Source organism: Uloborus diversus, unplaced genomic scaffold, assembly GCF_026930045.1.
Source record: "Uloborus diversus isolate 005 unplaced genomic scaffold, Udiv.v.3.1 scaffold_1469, whole genome shotgun sequence".
Lineage (NCBI taxonomy): Eukaryota > Metazoa > Arthropoda > Arachnida > Araneae > Uloboridae > Uloborus > Uloborus diversus.
Genome location: NW_026558175.1, coordinates 9,383 through 27,526, shown reverse-complemented (window position 1 = coordinate 27,526; position 18,144 = coordinate 9,383). Strand labels below are relative to the sequence as shown.

Sequence of the window (18,144 nt, the reverse complement as noted above, 5' to 3'; positions counted from 1 at the left end):
TGTAAAATATAATAAAAGACTATGTATAGCATGTTTTTTTTTTGGGGGGGGGACGATTACGATTGCTTATTGTTCTCACTTGACTGTTTTGATGTGCTATCATTTTATTTTCCCACCAGCACCCTCTGCAGCACCACCGTCGACGGGCTCCTCACGATGCTGCTCCTATAGCAAAAACAGTCTCCAGCTTGCATCCATATCCTACACACACGAGCACACATACAGACACCTACACATACACACACAACTACCCACACACTCATGCCTGCACACAGACACAAACACGCCTACATACACACACATGCCTGCACACAGACACAAACACACACCTACATACACACACACACATACATTCGTGATTGCGAAAAACATAATTTGAATTCCAGATGTCCAAATTCAAATCAATTTTTTTTTTAATCTGTTTTTTTTTTCCCCCAGCTAGTGTCGCATCATATACAAAAAAATGTCTAAAAAGCATTTTGTCTAGTTTCCAACTTTTTAGTAAATATTTCTTTACACAAAAAGGTGTAATGTAACAACAATTCCAGTGATGTAAGATACTTTATTTTATTATTGTGAAAATTAAATAGAATCTTACGTAAAAATAGGTGGGGGAGGGTGTTAAAAATCTTATGTATCCTGACATGGGGGGGGGAGGGGGGTCAACAATTGCCAAAATCATTCTTACGTAATTAATGAACGGTCCTTTAATGCAATATACTAAACAGGCTATTGCAAGAAAACCCCGAAGCAGGCTGACGACATACAAAGTTCTTTGAATTATGAACACTTTATTTACAAGGTCAATGCCAATTAGTGCTTTTTCTGAAGTGTAAATGAACTAAAAACACAGGTGATTCATTCTCTGGACTATATTCATAGTTTTTCTACCGTTACAACGCGATTCGACTTACGCAAAATGGTCGTAACTACACATTTTGCGTATTTTGCTAAGGCATTTTGAACGTAAGTGACAAATACTAGGCTTTTAAAGTGGTTAATTTGCGCAGTTACCACTTTTTTCCTTAATAATTTTTACATACGACTTTGATACCTTAGTAAAGCAGCATATTTAATAGTGTAGTAGTTTATTGTAGCAGAGTACTAACATTAGTTTACCGTTGAATAGTTGATATAGGTCCATAATAAAAACTAATACAACTTTGCATAAAGTTTCAAGTAAATATTCAGCTTATTCTATTTAAATTTTTATTTAAAATGCAAATTCTTAAAAATGAAATGCATGTAAAATATTCATATCTTATTCCTTCATGCCAAAAAAAAAAAAAAAAACTCCGGCTAATTATACGTATTTTTATTTAAGTATCGTCTGCTGTCAAAATGATCTTCATGCTGGGTAAAAATGAATCTAGAAAATAAAACATTACAAATGATGGCACCAACACAGTCTTTGAATATAAAGAACAGAAAATTATTATGGTTTATATACAGTTTTAAAAATAATAAATTTTGAAAATGGTACTTTTCAGAAGGTAGATTCTCTTAGATTTGTTTTTACAAAATAAAGCGGCAGCCAAGTCGTAATAAATCAGAGTATTATTTAATGAAACGTTAAGCGTGTTTTACTAAGCTGTTTTTGTCGTATGTGTGCAGATACCCCTAACATTGCCTAGTAATAGTCATTTACGGTTAAATTAACCTAGTATGTGGAAAGGTTTTGAAGAGAAAATTTATCGTAACTGCATTCATTAATTTTAAATTAAGATTTCTACGAAAATACGCTGTTACATAGGTTAGATAAGTTATTTACGAAACAACTACAGCGAGTTGAACATTTAATAAAGTCAGAAATCAAAGAAATCAGTTGTAAAACTTTAATCGTGAATTTCTCATTTTGAGCTCCAATGCAAATACCACTTTTGCGCTTAGCACGGCAGTATTGGGTCCTAAATATTAATTTCGTATATTATTATTAATATATTTCATCCCAATGGCGTCACTGATAGCGGAAGTTCCCTTTACCATTCTAGTCCACGCATCGCTTTGTTAGTGCATCAAGTAACTACTCGGCGTCTTTCCTTCTTTTTCTTTTAAAATATTAAAGTTGATGAAATAAAATAGCCCCTTAGTGCACTGCTTCAGCTAAAGCTTGTAAATGTGAGAAGAAAAAAACTTTCAGGTTAAAAAAAAAGTTATTCGATATGATTGAACAACTAAAAGTACGTCGACGGTAGCAGGAATATAAGTTTTAGTGATGTACCTACCATTTAGTTTTATTTTATGTCTTTCCTTGTCATTGATCATTTATTTTGTGCATTAAGCTTTTTTTTATGAATGTAGTAGCTTTTTTATTTTTTTAAGTACAGTTCTTAATTATAAGAAACTTTAATGTATAGATGAGGAATGCGTTAAAGCAAATTGAGGGGTGCTTATAAATGTCTAAAATAATTCGGTATGTTTCAAAAAAAATTGTACACATACCCTTTTCTACAACGCGAAATTTCGACTTGCGCGAGGAGTCTAGGAACGCATCTCTCGCGTAAGTCGGGACTCGACTGTACAACGTTTTTCTCGCCAACCATTCTCTTATTGCTCGAGAAATTCGTAAAAATGTGAATTTCTGAAAGTGTCCTAATACTTTTGGTGATATAGTTTAGCTCGTAAAATCGAGATTGTTCATAGTCTAGAGGTTCTTAAAATCGAGACTGTTCGTAGTCAAGAAGTTCGTAACATCGAGTGTCGAATATATTAATTTATGTAAAAGTGCATCACTAATGACAATTTCTCACCCTTTTTGAGAACTTGGTGGGTAAAAGAGGCCGAATAGCTGCGTAGAAATAGTGACACATGAAGTTTTCATTGAACAGGTCCATCCTCTGGAAGCGGCAAGGAAGTGACATCTGCAAAAGTGATGACACATGTTAATTGAAAATGCATTGGTTTAAGAAAATAACAAAGTAGTACGGGAGCGTGGGGCAAAGTGAAATGGGGAAGTATTTACCCCACTTTTAGTGCCACCTATCTGGTGTTATTTTAACTATATTGTACCATATGTAGTCTATTCCATTCAGGAAAAAAATACTTCCGAAGATTAAAGCATATGATAATACTGGCGATTTTTAAAAATTGTTACTCGTATTGTAATATTTTGTTGTAAGTCAACAATTATTTTTGAAATTTTAAAATGATAAAGTTCTTGTTTTTAACATTTAAAATATTAATTGAGACCTTCTAATATTCGGTGCAGTATTGATTTAGTTAATATTAAGATTGTTTATATTTTAAATTCTTTGTACAGTTAGTCAAGTATATGCGGGGTATGGATGAGACAAAGTGAAATAGTTTATTTCTCACTCAATTCTCAATCATTTACTATATCACTTCAGTGTGTTCCCATAGGCCCATAGGGTTATACTCCGCCGTATACTCTCAAACATCTTTTAGACTTATAGCGTATGTTCTCAAGCTTGAAAAATGTTCATATTAGGGCATATTATATAGGGGAAGACCACCTATATTGGGCCCTTTAAGAACAAGAGACCCGTGTTGCTAAATGTGAAGCAAAATAAAAATAGGCTATCTGAAGCCAAATTGAATTAGGAACGGCCATAAGTGCTTACATTTGCTGTAAATACGACGATATATTTTTTTAAAATTATTTTTGACAAAGTTGCAAAAGTCCAATTTAGGAATATATGGGTTATTCTTCAAAAAGTGTAACTTTGCTGTCACACGGCTTTTACAACAATTCATTTAACAATGATTTTTCATTTCATCAAAAATATATCCATTTAAACCTGTCAACAATATTTTAATAATAATTTTTATTTTAGTATATTTTGGTTCACAACATGTGAATTCTCACCTCCGTGGCATGTCACACACCTTGTGTGAATGTTTATGTTGCTTAATAACTTGTTTAATTAAAAGTATATACTTATTTATTTATTATTCCTTTCACAAGTGTCTCAAATACTAATTATTCAAGCATATTTAATTTTTCAATATTGTGTTTTAGTTCGTTTTAATAGGACAAGGAGTCATGTCACACAATAAATTCTCACCTCCGTTACCTAAACACAAAACGCCATTTCTCATTAACACGGGGAAGTAATGACATCAACTTTTATTTTCCATGATACAAGGGAGCTCCCTTGTTTATTTTCAGCCATAAAGAAGTTGTGAGATTTTTGTCGAAAAACAAAAGATAAATTTTGCTTTAAAAACTTTGTGTGGTTATTCTGACTTCTCACCTCCGTGAACTTGAATTTCAGGGATGTAAATAAATGTATAAAAAGAAGCGAACATGTTTTCATATGCTCAACATGTGCAGATTGTAGCAACGAAGAAAAAAACATTTTCCCCTGAGAAATGTATCCATTAGGCCTATATTAATGGAAAATTCCTCACCTCCGTGAATCTCTCCTCCGTGACAGACCTTAGCAATGTCATTATTTCTGAGGTGAAAATAAATGATGGAGGAAAAATACATCAATAATAGGCGCTCTAGCAAAATTATAAATTGTCAGTATATCCTCAAATTTACTAAATGCTATTTTTTAACATACATTTGAAACTACTAATTAAGCCGTACTTTAATTAAGAGAGCTTAATATTATATTCCCAACAATCATTAAAAAAGCTGATTGTTTGCACAATTAACGAAATTACTACTTTGATATTAAATTGGCCTCGATTTTTAAATGTAAAATTTTTTTCTTTTTATTTCCGTGAACAAGGCATTTTTTAATTTTTTTTAAATTTATGAGTAAAATAATTTTAACTTAGCTGGGCCATTGTTTATGGTTACTTCTAGTCGGTAACAGTTTCATGTAAGAATTAAAAAAAGAAAAGAAAAAGAAAACAAAAGGTTTTGAAATTGAAAAATATTTGCGTTCAAAAGTTACGTTTTCTGGAGAACGACCCATTTGCGCCTATATTGAACCATGCGCTTCCTAAATTGGACCGCAGCAGTAAATGATATGATAACTTGCATTTGAACTGTACATTCTTTTTATAGGATTTGCAACAGAATTTCCTTTGCTTTGGGCTAACTTCGCTCATGGCATTTCATACACTAAATCATGCTTTGCTCTTCATCTCTATGGCAAATATTGTAAATCCAGTTGTTTTGGGCGGTATTTTGCTCATTCTTTTGAGATAGTTTTTTGTTGTGTGTCCTTTTTCTGTGGCGATGACGTTAGAACGTTTGCCGAAGTAGGTTTCCTTCTTCTGCTTTTCATTTTTTATGCAAAAGGTATGTGTGCCACCTTAACAAAATCATCAATAGAACCGACAATCATAACTTGATGAGAACTTGAGAACTGACCACTGATTCCTCGGAACTTGTGTTAATTTTATCCGTACATTGTTCTTGATCATCTTGAACAGGTGACACCGAACATGCAGTGTGTGTACTTTGGTAGTCTCATCTGGACTACGAACTTCTAACTCGGTTGCTGCAAAGTAGCTGCCATTAAACACAATTATAACTAACAGGTCAAACTCCTGTTCTAGAGAATTCGTTCACAAAATATTGGCCACGCTTGCAGTTTGTTCATAAGAGTCACCTAACAGTTCTCTTATTTTATATTCATTGGATGTTCTCGCATCCACGTATCAGAGGATCGATTGAAATTTGTGGACAGAGGTTTGAAAAGGCCACGTCAAAGGGCTGTAAACGATGCCTAGTGTGTGCTGGAAGAGGAAGCGTTATTACACCGTTATCGTTAGCCAAGTTATCGATAAGCATAGCCACATATTATCCTTCCTACAAACAGATAAGGCTCTTTCCATTATTTTTCCCGCCTATGAACCGCATTTCCCCTTTGAGGCATCTTCTAAAACCAAGAATGATAAAAATTAACGTAGGTTGTAATTAATAAAGAAATTTGGCTTAAGAAAAGTTTAACGAGTACAAACTTCAATTGAATTTTTTTAAAAAATAAGGAATTTTATCTCACAAAACTGAAATTGAAGCTTCTGGTTAAGAAGAAAAAAAAATATTTTTCGAGGTTGAAGCTTCTAAGCAACTTCTTTACTAATAATAAAGCTGAAAGTCTCTTTGTCCGGAGGATGTCTGGATGTATGTAGGATGTTTGTGACGCGCCTAGACCGTTGGGCCGATTTTCATGAAATTTGGCACAAAGTTAGTATATAGCACGGGGGTGTGCACCTCGAAGCGATGTTTCGAAAATTCGATGTGGTTCTTTTTCTATTCCAATTTTAAGACAAAAAATATCATAAGATGGACGAGTAAATTACGAAATTGATGTCGTATTCCAATATTATTCCTGTCTATTCCAATTTTAAGACAAAAAATATCTTAAGATGGACGAGTAAATTACGAAATACTAACGTGGAACCGTAACATGGGCACAAGCCAATTGGTGAGATACGAAATTATCATAACGTGGAACTGTAACGTGGGTACAAGCCAATTGGCGAGAAAATTCACCATACTATATTTGTAAAAATACAGGCGAACCAAAAGACCTTTTAATTTTTCTATTACGAGCAAAGCCGTGCGGGTGCCACTAGTACTTAATAAAAACCAGTGTAAATGCTTTAATAAGCCTTATAATTTATATTTTAATTAATCCTAAATGCGCATTTAAATCTCACCACTAAATTATTTTCTATGAAAAAATTAAAAGTTTGTTTGAATGCCATGTTCTTAAACTGGATTACCGGTCCTTGTAATTAATAAAGTAACCAGGCAACAAGTAACGTGAACAAGCTCAAATTTCAGTTAAATTGAAAAACTATGTTTAACAAAACTGAAATTGAATCTTATTGGATAAACACCTAGTTTTATGGGTGACAGCTTCTAGAAAGTGTGCTTGAAAAAAACAAAAAGTCAAAATGAATTTCCTTAATCAGTGTTAAAATCAGATCAAAATAATCTTAACTACGTCATTAAGTTACTCTACGTTATTAAGTTACACTAATTATTTATTTTATAACGTGATAAAATAAGTAATTAGTGTAAATAAGTAATTAGTTTATTAAAGAGGAAATGAAAAAGCTAAAATTGCCAAAAGCAGAGTAATTATTTAAACATTTCACTTCGCCTCATATTCCTTTACCTCTCTGTATATGTATCAATATTAATCTATCTGAGGAGAAAAACAAAAATCTTACAATAGTGGAGGTGTGAGTGCCGAAGGCCCTGAAGTTGTGGTAATAGTCTTGGACCGCTTCCACTTTGGCGTCCGTTATGACGCATATCCCTGTCATGGTAGTCAGGGGGAAGGTCAGAGAGTACAGAATCAGGAGTACTGCGCACTTCGTGGAGTCCACGAGGTCGTACGCTTCTTTATTCCAAGCGTCTAAATAAAGGATTTGAAAATGAATCATTTTTGAATAGCATCTCAGTTTTATTAGTATGTTATTGCAACTATTTAAAGCATATCAACTTTTTTTTAAGCAATATATTTGCGTGGCTGATTGTACTAAATAACAAAAACTTACATTAAGCAAAATAATAATAATAATAATAATAAACCCTGACTCAAATAAATCATAGCTAAGAACAATTTCGTTTAAGTCACCTTTTAACAGAAAAGAAATGAATATCTGTTCATGCATGCGACAACTATAAATTTGGGCATATAGTTTTTTAGAACTGAAATTTATGTTTCAGTGAGAACATGCGTAAATTTAGTTTTGAAAGAAAGTATAAGTTATCCAAAATTTGATTCCCATATGCACCAGTTGAGAGTAATTTATTGTAAAAATTTGCCTTTGTGGACAAATGTAGATTGGTTACGAATAATTCTCAAAAGAAACAAGACTGGTTTCAAACTCATACTGATTTGATCTTACTGCATAGGTCAAATCAGTATGAGTCAGATGCTTCCTCATAAGATTCTCAGTTCTGGGAAAATACAAACTCGAAAATTAACGCGCTTGTATAAACATAACTATATCCAGTCCACCCTAATTAGTGAAAAAAAAAACAACCCTGATATTTTATGATTCTGATTAGCTTTTTTTTTTTTTGAGGACTTTAGATGAAAAATAGCTTCTCAAAGAATGAACACATCGAGCCAGTGATTGAACACAAAATTTTCAAGTCGTTTCATTTTTGAAGACGTATAAAGGGTAGAAACATCCGAATGCAACTGAAAAGGAAGGTGCACAACTAGACCCCACTAGGAGTCTACGTACCAAATTTCAACTTTCTAGGACATACCGTTTTGAGCTATGCGAGATACATGCACACATACACACATACGCACATACATACGTACATACGGACGTCACAAGAAAATTAGTTGTAATTAACTCGTGGGTCGTCAAAATGAATATTTTGGGTGTCTCTACGTTCCTAGGCATATATCCACGTGTGGTCGGGTTGAAAAAAAAAACTCCACATTCATTTGGGGGTGAGAAAAATGGAAATGAAGGCCGATTTTTGAGTGAAAATTTTTTCGCGAATACAATACTTCCTTTTTTGTAGAAGGAAGTAAAAAAGCTACGAACGGACAACCTCCTCTAAGTCAGTTAACAAAATCCATAACTTACATCCCCTCGAGAAGAGTACCGCCCTTCCCTTCTTGTCCCTGTAGGGCAAGAACCCGACTATTTGACTGTCCAAGACTGCCTCCATCTTGGCAACGTCGATGTCCTCGAAGAAGTCGTGCAGAGTCTGCCTCATGCGGCAATATCGCTTCAGCTTCTCTTCACTTCGCTTCGCGTTGAACTTCTGCGCGCGCAGGAAGCACAGCAGGAAGTCATCGTCTGTCCTCGACGGAATCTTTTCCCCTGTTGACGTGGCAAAACTATTGCGTTAAAACGAAGAATGGAAATATATGCACACGTAACTTTAGCATTTATTACAGCAGTAATAAAATGTAAAATAATAAAAGAAAATGAAACTCAATAATGCTGCAAGAGTAAGCCCCCTCCCCCCCTCGCAAGATCTTGGGCTTTCAGTAGACATCCTATTGGGTATATGGAGCTTTCTTTAAACACTTTTTTGATGGTTACGATGAGTTATTAAACACTTCAGGGAGTGTTAATTGCTTGGATAAGCAATTTAGAATAGTTGTTTTTGTTTTTTATTTTTTCATTACTGTGACAGTATAAAAAGATTGTTTTGGGAAGAAACAGAAAGAAAAAAAAAACGCTTTAGCCGTGGGTGATTTATTTGATACATTTTCCAGATTTTCTTGTTCAACCTGGAAAATTATTTCCTCCCCACCTTGCAAAAGCAGACTATTTTATACCACTTTTTTTAAAGAAATCGTTCAAAGAAGTAATCATTGAGAGACCAATTTCAGCATTTATTATCACACTAGCTGCGTCGCCCGGCTTTGCACGGTCTACCTCGAAAATAAAAGTTATGTCAAGTGACGCGTGTTCAACATTCAGGCTTGAACAAAAAAAAAGTGAAATTTTGCGGCAGATTGCGGAAAAATAAACAAAAAGTAAATATTTTACGTCCCTCGATTGCAGGAAAAGCCTTTAAAACATTTTCCTTGTTCATATCCGAGAAACGAAAATGGCAACAGATCTTTCGTCTCAATAATTCTTCACGCTATTCGCAACTCCTATATACTATAGGTGGCGCTGCATCCTCGGTCTAATGGCGGATGAAAAAGGTAAAACAAACAAATGCCGTAACTCATAACTTGCTTTGACGCTTAGTGAATGACAGTAATTTTTCATCGTGTTTGTGGGGAGCTTTCTTTTCTGTTCTTCTGAAATTACATTACACCATAAACTGTCTGAATCCTGTCATTTACCCCAAAGAAAACACGTGGAATGGAATGTTTTAATATTTTCTTTAGTGCTATTAATCGCCGCAAGGTAGCGTATTAGAGCTTTGGAGTTGCGAATAAATTTTAATAAAGCATTGTTGCGGAAAGTTGGAATGAAGCACTGAATAGTAATTTGAATGGATTAAAACCTTCAAAAAATTCTACAATGGATTTCATGTCGAAATCTAAGTATATCATAATCAATAGTTATTTATTGATATCTCCGCTAAATATTATCGGAGAATTATGTAAAACAGCCAAGCATAAAGGCGAGAAAATGACGAATCTATCGATACCTGGTTCGATGTTCAGTTCACTGGCGTTAGGGAGAAGTAACTCTGTCATACATAGATACATACATAGATACATACGCTCAGATTTTAATGATATAAGATTTACCATGCAACGTGAAGAACGAAGAATATTCACCTCGTCAATGGTACTCTCAATGACATAATGAATAAAATCAGATTTAGGTGTTAAAATGATGGATCTTACTTTTTAAGAATTCCCTGAGGCTGTGTAGACCCTTCGAAACATTTTCTTGTGTTTCGTTCAGTTCTCTTCTGAGCTTCAATTGGAGGTCTTCTGGAATGGTGTCGCACAAAAGAGGCAAGCAGTTCATCTCAAAGCCTCAGATTTTTTTCCTGTTAAATCAGTTTTTGACTATTAACAGAAAAAACTTTTAATTCTTTTTTTACTTGTTAATAAGCATAAAATGTAACTAAACATTAAAGTGAATCCTCTCGTCCATCTTCAACAGATTTTCTTTTTCAATCAAAAATAAATAAAATAAAATAAATCAAAGAATTATTTGTTCATCTCACAAGTAGCGAAGACAGATCATAAAACAGATGTGCAATTGAAGATCCGCAAGCAATTGTACGTCTCTATTCGTAAAATAAAAATAAAACATTTAGGTTAAAAGCAGTATTTTTTTTAAAATTTCTTAATGGAACTAACTTAGAACTAAACATTAAAACGAATCCCCCCGGTCATCTTCAACAAATATTTTTTCAAAAAAAAAAAAAAAAAAAATACTTAATAGATCAAAGACAATTATTTGTTCAGCTTTCAAGTTGTGAAGACAGATCATAAGTCAGATATGCAATTGAACATCCGCAAGCAATTGTATGACTCTTCTCGTAAAATAAAGGTAAAACATTTTGGTTATAAGCAGTATGCATATAAAAGGGTTGTTTTGATCAAAAAAAAAATACTTCAACAAACATGATTTCTTACCTAAAATCAAGGTTTTCTTGATACGCGTCTTAACAGGCTCAGTCATTTCTCAAAAGATCAAAGGCGCCGACTTGCCCGTAAGAGAGCGCTGTAGTATAACCAGAAAATCCTTTGTTTACATTAGTTAACGTATTATTTCTGCTGCAAAAAGTGATGCTTTTTCAATCTTTAACGTCAAATTTCATTGATACGGTTAACCGATGTGTAGTACAGGCTGAACTGATGCCAGAACGGCGAACCAGATCTGTTTTTCAGGGAAAATAAATCCCCTTTTCAGGTACATCTGGTCCCAATTCAGGATTCAACTATTTCGCATTGGCGTTCACTTCTGGCAAAATGTACGGATTCATCCCTGAAGCACATTATGTCTTATTAAATAAAAGTGAATAAGTACTATTTGCATTTTTAGGGATTACGCAGGGCCTGATTAACGCACAGTCCAAATAGTTTTATTTGGAGAATTATTTTATTTTATTTTGTTTTGATTAAAAATTCACGAAAAAGACAAAATAGCATTTTATTTCGACAAATAAATAAATTAGATCATTGAAAAGTATTCAAATTTTTACTACGTATAGTTTATTACATATATATGTATTAAAATTTAAAATAATCCTCCCAGCAAATGAATCAAGCTACGAAACGACATTAAAAGTTTTTGTAAAATGTAAAAAAATCCGCTAAACAAACTATGATTAACAACAATAAAAGCTTTATTTTATTGAAACCAAATCCGGGGACAACAAATAAAATGAAAAATAATCGCCAAGATTTGAAATGCATCGTGACGCACACATACAGTTTGACCACGGATTGTATGTAATTTGACAATGTGCCAAGTAAAGACGATTCCATCTGAAGGAATCGAGCAGGGGAGAGGGGAAAATAACGAATGGGATTTTGATGCACATTTTATAATGTCACTAGTACCTTATTCATTTATTGCATTTTCAAAAATAAAATAAGGGGAAACAAAAACAGTTACCATGGAAACAACAAAAAGAAAAGAAAATATTTTCATTTCGTCTTGGAATATAAAAGCAAAATGGTAAGATAAATAAATACCTTTGTGCTGAACAGTAAAGTAAGACAAAACAACGTAAGCAGAAGCACAAATTTGTAAATTACAGCAGACACGTGTTTCGGCGTTATAGGGAACGCCTTTTTCAATGCAAAAAATAATGAGCTTATGGATGAAAAGACATCCGACAAAATGGTAAGCTCAAAACTTTGTTGTGATTAAATAAATCAATGAATTGTTGCCGTGATGATATAGATCGAATATATTTGAGATTTAAAAAATGTTGCTGAGAGCAAATTTTCATTTTTACAGAACTAAGGCTAAATAATAGAGAGGTAATAGTGCGCATCTGAAACAAACCAACTAACAGCCCTATAAACTAATAGATACGTCCATTTCCGCCTATAAACCGGATATTAGCTTTTCCATGTACTCGATGGTCAAACAGTATGTAATCTTTTGGCCACACAAAATTTGACAACAATTTGGGAGCATTATTTTTTTTGCCATTTAATATTTACATTTAAATCGTGGAGGAATTATATCGGCGCCGAACATGCGAAATTGGCGAAAACTTTTTCTATTGCTAAAATTGCTGTCGTCAATGTTTGTTCTTCTAATATTTTGATGGAACTTTTATTGTTGTTTAATTAATTGATACATTCATTTGGCGAATTATTTTACACTTTAATTGATCTTTGGCTGGATTACACATTACAGTAACGTGGGTGCTTCCTGATACTGTTTAATTTAGATTTGGCGGATTACTTTACTCTTAAATAACTTAATTTAATTTTTCAACAAATTTTTATTTTTTACTTTAATGTCACTTTTTAACCGACTTCAAATAAGAGGCGGTTATCAGTTCATACCGTATGCATGTTTTTTTTTTTTTGTTTGTTTGTTTGTTTGTCCAGCGTCTCACCTAGTGAGCCGATTTTGATGATTCTTTTCTTAAGCATAGGGGATGGCTCAACTTAGGTCCCATTACTTTGTTTGACCATATTTGTTCTTTAGAAAAAAAAGTGATGGGAGAAAAACAGTAAATTTCATGTAATTTCCCTATTAAATGATTAAATATGAAACCCATTGTTATATAAAAGTTTGTTGCCCTATAACAATAACATTAATTGTAATGATAATTTTGAATAAAGGCTTCTCTGAAGCAAGCATCAAGTTTCTTCGGTGTCATTGTCCATAGTGGGGGTAGACCTAAGGTCCCTATATATACGGCTATATAGCGGCTCTAGGTAAACCTAACCTTCAACCGAGGTGATGCAGCGATTAGGATCTGCTTAGCCTTCACAATACTACCAGGTTAGGTTTGCCACAACTATACAGGATTGCATCACAAGCAACTGGTTTGCTGTGAAATGCAAATTAGTTAGGGATATTTTAAATGGTTATAATTAAATTAACACACAAATGAATTCCAGAGAGGAACAAAGATAAATTTTTAGTGCCAATCGCTTAAAGTTTAAGGCGTGCTTATAGATTTTTTTTTCTTTTTGTTAGTATGGAGCATTTGTATGAAAAAAATAAGGTAAAGTTTCGTGATGGTAACTTCTTACTTTTACTGAAATATCTACATTTACACTAAAAAGAATGAAATAAAAAAATTTTGAAAAAAAAAAAAAATAAAAAAAAAATAAAAATCGAACCGACTTCAAAATTGCTCTAAAAAGTGAAAAATAATTTTATTCTTTAAACACCATCGATAATACTTTTAAACATAATTTTTGAAGTTGGCGCAAAAATGATACATAATATCATTCACAGCCATAACTCAACTACAATTATAAATTTAACCAGGCATAGTTTCATCACTACCACATACATTTTGCATTGATAACAGCATATTTGAGTAACGATATAAATGTTTCGTTCCTAACTTAGGGTGATTTTCTGAAAAAAAAAAAAAAAAAATATGAACGAAGCATGGTTACACTGGATTTTACTTTTTGTTTTTGTGCCAACTTCAAAAATTATGTTTAAAAGTATTATCGATGGTGTTTAAAGAATAAAATTATTTTTCACTTTTTGGAGCAATTTTAAAGTCGGTTCTATTTTTTGTTTTTTTTTTTCAAAAATTTTTTTTTATGTTACTGAATAGCTTTTTTTTAGTTTATATTTTAGCAAATAATTTAAAAGTTTGTGGAACTTTTCATGTTTTTTAGTGGCCTAATTTATTTATATGGCGAAATTTTTCCCCATTAAATTTCCTCATAATTATAATGTGTCAGCATTTGAATACCGTTTTCATTTTTAAAAGTTTTTTTTTTAATGAGTTTTAATTGTTATTAATATTTTTACTTACTTATTTTTTAAACAAGTAAGAGTTTTGTTCAAAAAAAAAATGGAGGAAACTTTTATTATTATTTTTCTAAATGCTGAAAAATAGGTTTATAAATATCTATATGAAAAGCTGCCATCTTTTCATTTTTTGAAATTTTATTGGCATGGTTTTTCCTCGTCTATTCATTATTGTTTCAAGTGCTTTTAAATGATTTAAATTCTTGTTCTTTAAAATGCAACGTACTTCATAATGATTAAATTGTAATGCATGTTGATCGTTACTAACGATCAGTTTCAATGCTAAAATTTCATTTGATATGTTTTCTATATATTTTTCTTTCAAATAATTTTATCTCTAAGCATATTTTGAGCTTTTTATTAGTTCTAAAATGTGAAAAAAAAATAAAGATATCAAACTGAGTTATTCTTCATTTTCAGAATATGTCTTTTAAAAAATAACTAATTTTGAAAGTAAGAAAAAAAATGCTAAAAACTTTTTGATTGTTTGCATATATTTATGAACTTGCAAAAATACCCGGCGTTGCCTGCGTCGGTAAAAATTATGAGAAACAATCGCTACTTTTAATGTGTCTTCTGTTGTAACTGATAAATATATTTATCAATTGCGCTTGATGAAACAGATGTAATTAATTCTTGCATAGTAAAAGTTTTAAAAAAAAGAAAAGAAAAACTTTTTGTTGATACAATTTATTGAGTGTAGTTCATACGTTAAATAGACAGTATGGTTTCGTGCATAAGATGTAATGCTTAATTTTATAATATTACACATAATTTCAGTCAGAACCAAATTTTCAATGATTTTTTTTTTACTTATTGAAAGCAGAAATTAACCCCCGCCCCCTCCCGAAAAATAAAACAGTATAACCAAAATATTTTCACATACGTTTTCAAGCAACAAATTTATTTTTAACATCGTTTGAAATTGTTATTTAATGTATAAATTGCAATACATATGAAATGATCAATATTCAATATCATCAACTCTTTTTTATATTTATTGAAGGTTTGTAGTAACATTAATCAAATAATTTTGAAAATGCTTCATTGCGAAAAATTGGAATATTTTATCACACAATTTTTTTCATTAACAGAATTTTACATTGATTTAATTAGTATTAGATAAACATCTTCCTCGGCTTATATTCATGTGATTTTGTTTTAAAATTTAACATTTCTTGAAAAAAAAAAGTTTCATATTTTTTCACTTTTTTAAAAATATCTTTTCAAATACTTTTCTTTGGGAAGAAACAAATTCGCTTTTAAATTAACTCCAACACTTTTGAACTCAATTTTGTTGAATATTCACTTTAAAAATAAACTTATTTGATGTTTATAGTCAAAAGTTGACGCAAAATTCAACAGATGTCACTGGAGTCTGGCCGGGTTTTTTTTTTTTTTTTTTTTTTGTTTGATTAATTGATTTCATACGACAACTTTTGTGAAAATGACTGAGCCTGATAAGACGCGTATCAAGTAAAGACTTGCTTCAATGATATCATTACCGTCTCTGTTGTGATGGTAACGATGATATGGAAGACGACGTCAACGCCGGTCGTTGCTATGATACACACCAGTCACATGGTTTAGTTTATGAGCAGCAAAAGGGTTGCCATTGCTCGCTCTACTTTTATTACCATATTACCCCGCATTATCCGGCATGCCGGAAAAAAGCGAGGTTGACCAGCATGCCGGAAAATTCGAATTTTCTGGCATGCCGGATAATTTGAAGTTTATTTTGCAACGAAACAAAAGTAAACTTCCCCATTCAGTTCCAATCAGAAAGCAAACCACTGTGAAGAAAAATATAAATATGTCGCGAAAGTAACCTTCTTTCAAAAAAATGGGTATTGCATATAATATGTGCTTGTTATTTATGGTAGGTCATTATTAATGGATTTAATTATATGCCAACTAGCTGCGTTGCCCGGCTTTGCCCGGTCTACCTTGAAAAAAAAAAAAAAACTAAAAAAAATGAAGTATCTTCAATAACCAGGATTAAATGAAAGAAAAAAAAACCATCATGCAAAATTTTATCGCCAAACTATGACGACAGATACTAAAATACTTTTAAAAATTAAAATAAAATGAGAAAGGAGGGTTTAAAAGGCGTAACCATGGAAACACAAAATAAGTTTAAGAATTGAAAATGAGAAAGATGGAAATAAACAATGGATTCAAAAAGCGTTACCATGGAAACGCAAAACAAAATGGTTAAAAACTTGAACAGAGAACAGATTTTTGAACTTCATTTAATTCGCTTGTAACTTTTTTCTAATTTAGATAGAGGGTTAAACTTTCGACCTTAGGTCGAGTTAGATCTGGAGTGAAAAAGCAGCTCTTTCCAATGCTGTCAAAAAAAAAAAAAAATGTTGGATAATTCCTTCACTTTTTATTGATGGATTTAATGAAGAAAGTAGTGCCTAAATTTCAGCTAAGCCTAAAAAAATTCAAGCTAAAAACGTAAAAAACTCCCGCCGCAATTAAGTTAGAGCATTGGAACAAATTGCGAAGAACGCGGAAAATTCTTCCCTTTCCAGCAATATATAATATTATTATTTACGAGTAATTTTTCACCCCCATATTCGGGAATTTACGAGAAAATTGGGCCTAAATTGGAATAAAATAAGAACTATTCATCGAGTTGTTTTCGAACTGGTCTGCAAACTTTCTCAGGACTTAAAGGAACAATCTGAAAATTCCAGCAAAATCGGCCGGGTAGTTCTCGAGTTTTGCGAGTTCAAACACACAGTCGCTTTTTGGAGACTTCATTTTATAAAGGGTGTCCAGATAAAATAATCAACTCAGAAGCAATCATCGTTATTACGATTTGTTCATATATTTTTTAAAAAATAAATTGTTTTAGGTTCCTTTTAGAGAGGTAGGTTTAATTTTTATTCATTGAATAGCTATGTTAAATTCTTTAGCTCTGGCTTTGGAGCGATAACTTACTGCTTAAAAGTTTGCTTACTTATATTTAATTTGATTTTTATTAAATTATTCGTTATTAAACAATATTTTTCTTGTTAAAATAACAAATCACATTGTTAGTAGATATATTTTACAAAATTAAACTGTTTATTAATACTCTACCAAGATATGTATCTAGAACTTATATTCAATTTTAAGCTTAACATATATTTTTTTTCCCCAACCTCGATTCTTCCGGCATGCCGGAAAGGACCAGGAGAGTGTTATTGAAAATCTGGTGCCCCCCGAATTTCGCGGCATGCAGGATAAAGGCCGATTCACATAGCGACCGATCCGTCCGCCCGTTCCGATTTATCGGACGTGACGGATGGGTGTGAAAATATTGCAACATTCATACTAGCTCCGTCCGATAGCCACGTGAAGGTGTTCCCCCGCTAGGGGTGAAGAGGGCGGATCTAATGCCGTTCTTTTGTCGCTCTCCTAATCAAAATAAAATTAACAAGAAGTTATAAGCGATGTTGCTGTGATTGCAATAAGCCTTTTAAAAATACATTATTGTTAGTCACGAACGTCAAGCAAGCGGTTAGTAGAATCACTCTGAACGTTTAAAAGAATTTGGGGCAGTAGAAATTAAAATGGCCGAATGATAAGGGTAAGCAAGTAGTGTAACAGAAAATTTATCAAATTTCTGTCTACAACATCTCTGTCAAAAACGTGTTTACACACCTCCCCCACCCTCTTATATTTAATAGAATTTAAGAGAGAAATATTATTATTATTATTAAATTTTTTTTTTTCTGAAAAACTTATTGGTTGAAGTTTTAGCAAAAAAGTAAAAATTGAATGAGAATTGTACATAAAAAAAAAGCATCTGTACTACATTCCTCTCCTCCCTCCCCTCCCCTGATC

At 32.5% G+C, this 18,144-nt stretch overlaps 1 protein-coding gene across 1 annotated transcript; it reads right to left on the bottom strand.

The window, feature by feature from the left end:
• Positions 1-1,245: 1,245 nt before the first annotated feature.
• LOC129232993 (uncharacterized) lies at positions 1,246-8,674 on the bottom strand. Its single transcript, XM_054867072.1, has 4 exons — positions 8,491-8,674; positions 7,105-7,292; positions 2,751-2,861; positions 1,246-1,369 (listed from the first exon to the last, which is right to left on the bottom strand). Exons 1-4 carry the CDS (start codon positions 8,621-8,623, stop codon positions 1,349-1,351), a joined length of 453 nt encoding a protein of 150 aa, XP_054723047.1. The 5' UTR covers positions 8,624-8,674; the 3' UTR covers positions 1,246-1,348.
• Positions 8,675-18,144: the final 9,470 nt, after the last annotated feature.

Excerpts from the sequence above, each read along its gene's own strand:
- LOC129232993 (XM_054867072.1), bottom strand. The coding sequence starts at position 8,623 with ATGAGGCAGACTCTGCACGACTTCTTCGAGGACATCGACGTTGCCAAG. Across the intron at positions 2,862-7,104 it reads GCACTCACACCTCCACTATT|ATGTCACTTCCTTGCCGCTT; the intron begins GTAAGATTTTTG and ends TCACTTTTGCAG. Across the intron at positions 1,370-2,750 it reads CCACCAAGTTCTCAAAAAGG|ATTCATTTTTACCCAGCATG; the intron begins GTGAGAAATTGT and ends TTTATTTTCTAG.